Source organism: Cicer arietinum, unplaced genomic scaffold, assembly GCF_000331145.2.
Source record: "Cicer arietinum cultivar CDC Frontier isolate Library 1 unplaced genomic scaffold, Cicar.CDCFrontier_v2.0 Ca_scaffold_5999_v2.0, whole genome shotgun sequence".
Lineage (NCBI taxonomy): Eukaryota > Viridiplantae > Streptophyta > Magnoliopsida > Fabales > Fabaceae > Cicer > Cicer arietinum.
Window position 1 is genome coordinate 15,252 of NW_027339646.1, and position 7,172 is coordinate 22,423.

Consider the following 7,172-nt stretch of genomic DNA (forward strand, 5'->3'; position numbering starts at 1 on the left):
CAAATTAATCATTTTTTTTCAAATTTGGTATCACAATTTTAATTTTTTTTTTTTATATATGTTTTGATGCAACAAAAGATTAGTAAAGTCAATATGTATAAAATTTATGGTTTTGATAAATGTTTACTAAAGAAATATTTTGTTGAGGAAACTAAATTGATTGACATTCTTTAATTTAAAGGAGTAATTTGTTATTATATAAATTTAAATGATTAGATTGAACGTCTTTTATAATTTTAAAAATTAAAATACTTATTTATAGAATGTTGATTTGATTAAAAAGATGACAAAAGATTAATTTAATATTAGAATAATGTAAAAGTATCAGTATATTAATTCTCTTATAAATTATTCTTTTAAGGATAAAAATTTATTATTTTTTTAGGGAAAAATTGTATTCTTTTCTATTATCAGTTTTGTTTCTGTATAGACAAAATTGGCAATATTTATGTATGTTTAAAATGACAAATATTAAGACTTTAATTTTTTTAAAATACATAATTAACAACATTCAAAATCTGGCATTATAAATAAATTTTATTTAAGATTATTATGTATTTATATAGAGCACCATAATGTATAGTTTCCTGCCAATCTGGCATTATTTATATACTATGTAATATGTTTATTTGATGTTTGTCAATCATGTCTTCTCTAGATGACTAGGTCTTTTCCTACTATATAGTTATGTCTCAATTTATGAAATACTCTTATTATAATATGATTATAGTGTTAGCTCAAATATGATTTTTTTTAATTAGAAGAAAAATGTGTCCATCACTTGAATAAAACAAATTGTTCAATTCATTGCCACATACATAATAACAAGCTTAAAATGGACAAGTCAAACTCTAGCTAACTTTTCTTGATGACAACCTTTACTGCTTGATGATTATATACACCTTATTTTATATGCTCAAGAATTTTAAAATAAAATTATTCAAATGCACATCAAAAGTGCTTTTTTGGACTAGTTTAAGACACCCTTTTCCTTATATATTGATGTTACAACAAACTCATTACAAAAAACAGCTTCTTCAATCTTCTTCTCTTTTTTCTACTTCTCTTCAAATCATGCTATAAGCTTCTAAGGTGACTAGACACTTTTTGCATAAGGAATTTGGAAGAGTTTAGTTTCATTTTTGAATGTTGGTAACAAAATTATCTTTTCATGAACTTTTGCTTTATTTTCATTATCACTTTTTATATTAATTTTTTGTAGTGTCTCATACATAGGAAAGATTCATAGTATCTATCATTTAGTTGTTAGGATTTTAAGATTTTTGTTTGTGAGATTATGAAAGAGTCAGCAAATCTTATATATAAATTGAGTATTATGTAGTAGTACAAGTTTTAGATATGTGATTATCTTTAGATTTCATTTTAAACAAAATATATTGGATTCATGTTAATAAATTAAATAAAATTATTACTAACTAAGCGGTTTGGCTCAGATGTTGATTCAAGTCGAATCGATCAATGGTCCTTAAACTTGAATTTTAGTTGATATAATCTTTGACTAATTTTTTATTTTATTTTTTGGCCGAACTCTTGATTGCTAAAATCTTTTTTCAAAATAAAAAAGTTATTAAAGACAAAAAAAAAAAAAATAAGTTGGGATCTTAATTTTTTTTATTTAATTTTTCTTGTATCTTTATGTATTCAAACTTGTTTTTAAAAAAATAGATTTTGAGAATGATTTATTCATGTAAAATACCAAGTTAACATGACCCTACTAGATCTTAATATAAGGTCAACTAAGCATGTTCACCAGTTATAAATTCTTTTTATTTTATATTTTATTTCCTTTTGTTTTTTTATAATAATAAGTTCACATTTGCATTGAAAAGTGATTGATGCCACCATGTCTTGCTCACTATAAATATTTAATTTCTCTTCCAAAGTATAGTTGTGATTAATTTGCTTTTTTCTCTCTATTTTTATATTTCAAACAGAAAATGAGAGGAAATATATCAGAAACATGGTTAGTTATGATGACATTGATGATATTAGTCATTGCAATATTTGCAAAAATAATTCAAATGAAGATAAGGAAGGAAGAGAAAAGCATGTGCAGATTGCCACCTGGAAGGAGAGGTTGGCCTTTGATTGGTGATAGCATCAATTGGTATAATGCTGTTGCAAGTTCTCATCCTCCTCAATTTGTTGAAGAAATGGTGCAAAGGTAAATTTATTGTTACTAATACTATGCCACCAAAATTTGAAAAATGCAATGTATTTTAGGAATATAATTTGGAATTTGAGTTCTGTCAATTTGGAATTTGTTAGTGTTAGAATAACAACCTCAATTCAAAAAAAAAAAAAATAAAACACAAATATGAAAAATGCAACTAAAGAGTAGATAAAATTTGACTACGAAGTTGAGTAAATTGTGTTCACCTGTAAAACAGCTGTAGTTTCATTTTATACTTCAACTTTAAAGTTACATATTATAACTTGTGTTTAAATACTATAGTCTAGTTTATAAAAATTACCTTTAAATTATGTCTCTCTGTATCGACCAACTCGAACGGCCTTTCCACTTATCAGTAAATTATGAGTCATATATGATACTGAACAATATCTGAGTTGTGTTAACTTGTTATATTTAAGTTTCTAGTGAGAAATAGACATATAAGATAAGAATTTATGGCTCATAACTCAATTTACATAAGTTGAATGATTTATTAATCATTGGTTTATGATTGTTTGAATTCATTTATTTGAGTTTATCTACAAATATAAGCATTCGTGAGCCTCATTAGAAGAGTTTATAAAAATAATTTATAGATAAATTGTTGTAATACTTAAATAAACTGTTTATCCAAATTCCACCTTAGTTTACAAATGCTCAAAATTCAATCAAATGCATTTTGAAAACCATTCTAATAAATAAAACCTTGCTCATAACTAACCATAGTTTTTCAAAAGCTAAATATCCAATTACATGAAAAATCATTCTCTAATATACAAAACCTTCATTTGTCATAGATATGGTAAGATATTTTCTTGCAGCCTATTTGGAAAATGGGCAGTGGTTTCATCAGATCCAAGCTTCAACCGTTTTGTAATGCAAAATGAAGGAAAATTGTTCATATCAAGTTATCCAAAATCTTTTAGAGATTTGGTTGGTAAAAATGGTGTAATCACAGTTCAAGGAGATCAACAAAGGAAACTACATAGTATTGCTTCAAATATGATGCGCCTAGATAAGCTTAAGTTTCATTTCATGAATGATATTCAAAAAGTTATGATCCAAACCTTGAGCAATTTTGACAATCAACAAGTCATTTTTCTCCAAGATGTTTGTAGAAAGGTTAGTAATTTCAATTGAATGGTGCATAAACAGTTATTTTGGTCTTTAAATGTGTCAGTCATTGTCACAATAGTTTTTGAATGTATCAATGTTACAGAAAAATGACTAAATGTGTGTTTTGTTCGTCATTTTGGTCACAATCAACCTGAGGTATTGTCGTTGATTCTAGTCATTGGTAAGTCCGATAAAATTCTGTAAGACCAGTTTAGTTCATAAAAGTGTCATCCGTTAGTTAATTTAGTATATAAAGTTACTAAAACAGATACACTTGAGATATACTTGTAATTTTGATACGTTCGAAGACTATAGTGATATCTGCTCAGACATTTAAGGACCAAAATGATTGTTTACCAATTTATGCGTATGCATGTAACCTCCTATAAGTCATTATTTTTTAAATTATGTGTATGTGTGAATAATTTAATGCAGGTAGCTATAAATTTGATGGTTAATCAACTATTAGGAGTTTCAAGTGAGTCTCAAGTGAATGAAATGGCTCAATTGTTTTCTGATTTTGTTGATGGTTGTTTATCCATTCCAATCAACATCCCTTGCTCTGCATACCACACTGCTATGAAGGTATCATGAGTAAAAAATTGTCTTATGATTCTAAAACATGATCTTAACTTCGATTATAATTAAAATCTTTGAAAAAAAACAAAGATAGCCACTTATCTTCTAACAATAAATCTAAAAAAAAAAATTATATTTTTAGTAATATCAGACTGACCTGAAGTCCAATCCCATGTCCTATTTGGACTAATTCGGCCAGACCAAAAAGTCTCATTGATTTTTTACCTATTTTTTGGAGCCTGATCCATACTAAAACACGGGTCAATCATGTCGGATCAATTTCGATAACTCCATTTAAAATGTTTAATTTTAGCATCACATTGTTATATCTTAAATTAATTAATAATCGTCATATACATAGATCATAACAAATATTTGACTTTATTTATAATTACTTCTAAAAATATTATTTTGGTATTAGGCAAGGGAGAAAATCATAAGTAAAATAAATAAGATAATAGAAGTACACAGAAAAAATGGTGGTTCCATAGAAGGTAATGGTGTGCTTGGAAGATTACTAGAAGAAGAAAGTTTGCCAGATGAAGCTGTTGCAGATTTCATCATCAATCTTCTCTTTGCTGGAAATGAAACAACCACCAAAACAATGCTTTTTGCAGTTTATTTTCTAACTCAATGTCCTAAAGCCATGAAGCAACTTTTGGTATGTACAATAGAACTAATCTTGAAATTGTTTTTCCTTATTTAGGTTTTGTTTGGATAAACAATTTAAATAAGTGCTTATAAGATAAATGCTTAACACATAATTGTTTATATGTATATGCTATTTCTATATATAAAAAAAGGTAAAATAAAATCAATTTTTTTTATATAAGTTGTTTTTGTAAATTATCATGTAGAGCTTATAGAAATAAGCTGAAAACAACTTATATATGTGTCATAAACTGTTTTTATAAACTCTCAATCTTTTTCATTAGTGTTTATGTGAATAGATAAGTTTAAATCAACTCAACCTGTTTGTTATAGATTATAAAATAAGTGATTTTGACATTCAATAATTTAGAGATTATTTAATAGAGATTTTAAATAAAATAGAAGTTGTTTTGTGTTTGTCCACGAAAATCATTAAAAAAAATCAATTGTATAAATCAATTTTTATAAAAAGCCTAATCGAAAACAACTTTTCATTTTAAACAATTTTAAAATTCTAATTTTTTTTTTCAAAAGTTGTAACAAATAGAAGTAACCTCCTAAAAAGTGATTTTTTATTTATAAAAAAAAGCCTTTAACAAACGGGAGAAAACTCTTATTATTTATTTAGTGCATAACACCATCTTTAAGATAGTTTGCTAGAAATTTTAGGTGAAAAATTGAATTAAATTTTAATTTCTGAAAATAATTCTTTTGGACAGGAAGAACAGGATTCTCTAAGGACTAATTCTGGTGAAGAATTTCTTACATGGCAGGACTATAAAGCAATGCCATTTACTCAATGTGTAAGTGATTAAACACTAAGTTATTTTTCATATAAAATTTTTTTGAACTCAATTTTGATGACAAAGTTCATCTCATAAATATTTTTCTATTAAAAAATACTAATTAAATTAATTTGTAGTTGGCATATTCAATAAGATCATTGTGTTAAGGTTTTTAATTTTGTGCTCCATTAACAGGTTATTGATGAAACACTTAGACTTGGAGGCATTGCAATTTGGTTAATGAGAGAAGCAAAAGAAGACATTCAATACCAAGGTACACAATTTTTATAAGACCAGTTGAAAGAATATTACATTAAAATAATTTATGACATGTTTATAATAAGATGTTTTTAGTCTATTTCTATAAGTTCTTTAGAATAGTATATAAAAATAATTTATAGGTTATATGAAAATATTTTTACTTTATTTTATCGTTTTTTATAAAAATAACTTATACAAACACTTATATAATAAGTGCTTATACTAAAAAACTTATTAAAATAAGTTGAAAACAACTTATATAAATATATCATAAATTATTTTATAAACTCTTTCAAACAATCTCACAAATAGTTATGTCAACGAAGAGACTCAAATAAATTATGATATGTGCAATCAGAAGCTTTATTTTGACTTTAGCTTATCTATTTTTAAGCAGATTTTGTTATTCCAAAAGGATGCTTTGTGGTACCATTTCTTTCAGCAGTTCATTTAGATGAGAAAGTATATTGTGGAGCTACAAACTTCAATCCTTGGAGATGGATGGAACCTGAAAATGAGGTTAGTCCACGTACCATTTTAATGAATATTTTTTTAATAATAAAAAAATGACTAAACACTATTTTAATTGTAATTTTAATCCATCTATATTTACTAGTTCACGAAATTGCTCCTCCTATTTTAAAAGTCGACAATTTTGGTCCATCATTCTGATTTACGTGAGATATTTTAAATAACGTAACATATGATACGATAATATAAAATGATTAAAATTCGTAAAATTGAAATCAAATGCACTAAAAACTTAGCTTTCAACTTCAATTTTTTTTCTTCATATTTTTAATTTAATTAATGACATACGAATAATTAATGCATCTAAATAGTTCTATATCATAGAATTGTATGTCGCATTATGTAAAATATGTCAATTCCACATTTTTTAGTTCAAAAATTTGAGGGAAAAGACCAAAACTGTCGACTTTTAAAATAAAGGTACCATTTTCGTGAATTGATAATAATAGAAGGATTAAAACTGCAATAACCTAAAAACAATTGATTTTGCCATCTCATGACACAATTGTAATTATTGTCATAAAATAACCACACAATCAACGATTCTTATTGGTTGTTAATATAAAACCGTTTATACCGACAATACATGTCGATTAAGCTATTTTATAATTTAGTACTTTCATTTAATTTTGTATGTTAACAATGAAGGAAAAGAGAAATTGGAGAACAAGTCCATTTTATGCACCATTTGGAGGAGGAGCTAGATTTTGTCCAGGAGCTGAACTTGCTCGTCTTCAAATTGCTCTTTTTCTTCATTACTTTGTAACAAACTACAAGTAATGCATCTCTCTTTTGCATATACACATAGTAAATTCAAATTACAATCAAAATTATAGTTAATTCAACTATATAATTAACTAAAATTTTCAATATGATTTAAATTATCCATTTACTCAACTGATTTAATCACAATTTTGTACATGATTAATCAAATGTTACAGATATACCAAAAAGTGAATGTTCATAAAACATTTTTTTGCGATTAATATAAAACAAATTGTACTCCTAACCAATGTATTTGGATGTTGATACAACAGATGGACACAAATGAAGGA

The 7,172-nt window shown here is 25.8% G+C and overlaps 1 protein-coding gene across 2 annotated transcripts; it reads left to right on the forward strand.

The window, feature by feature from the left end:
- The first annotated feature begins 908 nt into the window (after positions 1-908).
- Positions 909-6,897, forward strand: LOC101498501 (abietadienol/abietadienal oxidase). 2 transcript variants are annotated; one of them, XM_073364787.1, is made up of 9 exons: positions 909-1,152; positions 1,956-2,185; positions 2,992-3,316; positions 3,746-3,895; positions 4,311-4,550; positions 5,260-5,343; positions 5,521-5,599; positions 5,981-6,105; positions 6,766-6,897. In XM_073364787.1, exons 1-9 carry the CDS (start codon positions 1,147-1,149, stop codon positions 6,895-6,897), a joined length of 1,371 nt encoding a protein of 456 aa, XP_073220888.1. In that variant the 5' UTR covers positions 909-1,146. The 2 variants fall into 2 exon arrangements, with proteins under 2 accessions (XP_073220888.1, XP_004517313.2); XM_004517256.4 differs by having other exon boundaries at positions 930-1,152; positions 5,984-6,105.
- The last annotated feature ends 275 nt before the right edge of the window (positions 6,898-7,172 follow it).

What these genes read in the sequence shown, in the direction of transcription:
- LOC101498501 (XM_073364787.1), top strand. An exon ending in GTTGAAGAAATGGTGCAAAG is followed by an intron (nt 2,186 to 2,991) that starts GTAAATTTATTG and finishes CATTTGTCATAG; the next exon opens with ATATGGTAAGATATTTTCTT. An exon ending in CAATGCCATTTACTCAATGT is followed by an intron (nt 5,344 to 5,520) that starts GTAAGTGATTAA and finishes CTCCATTAACAG; the next exon opens with GTTATTGATGAAACACTTAG.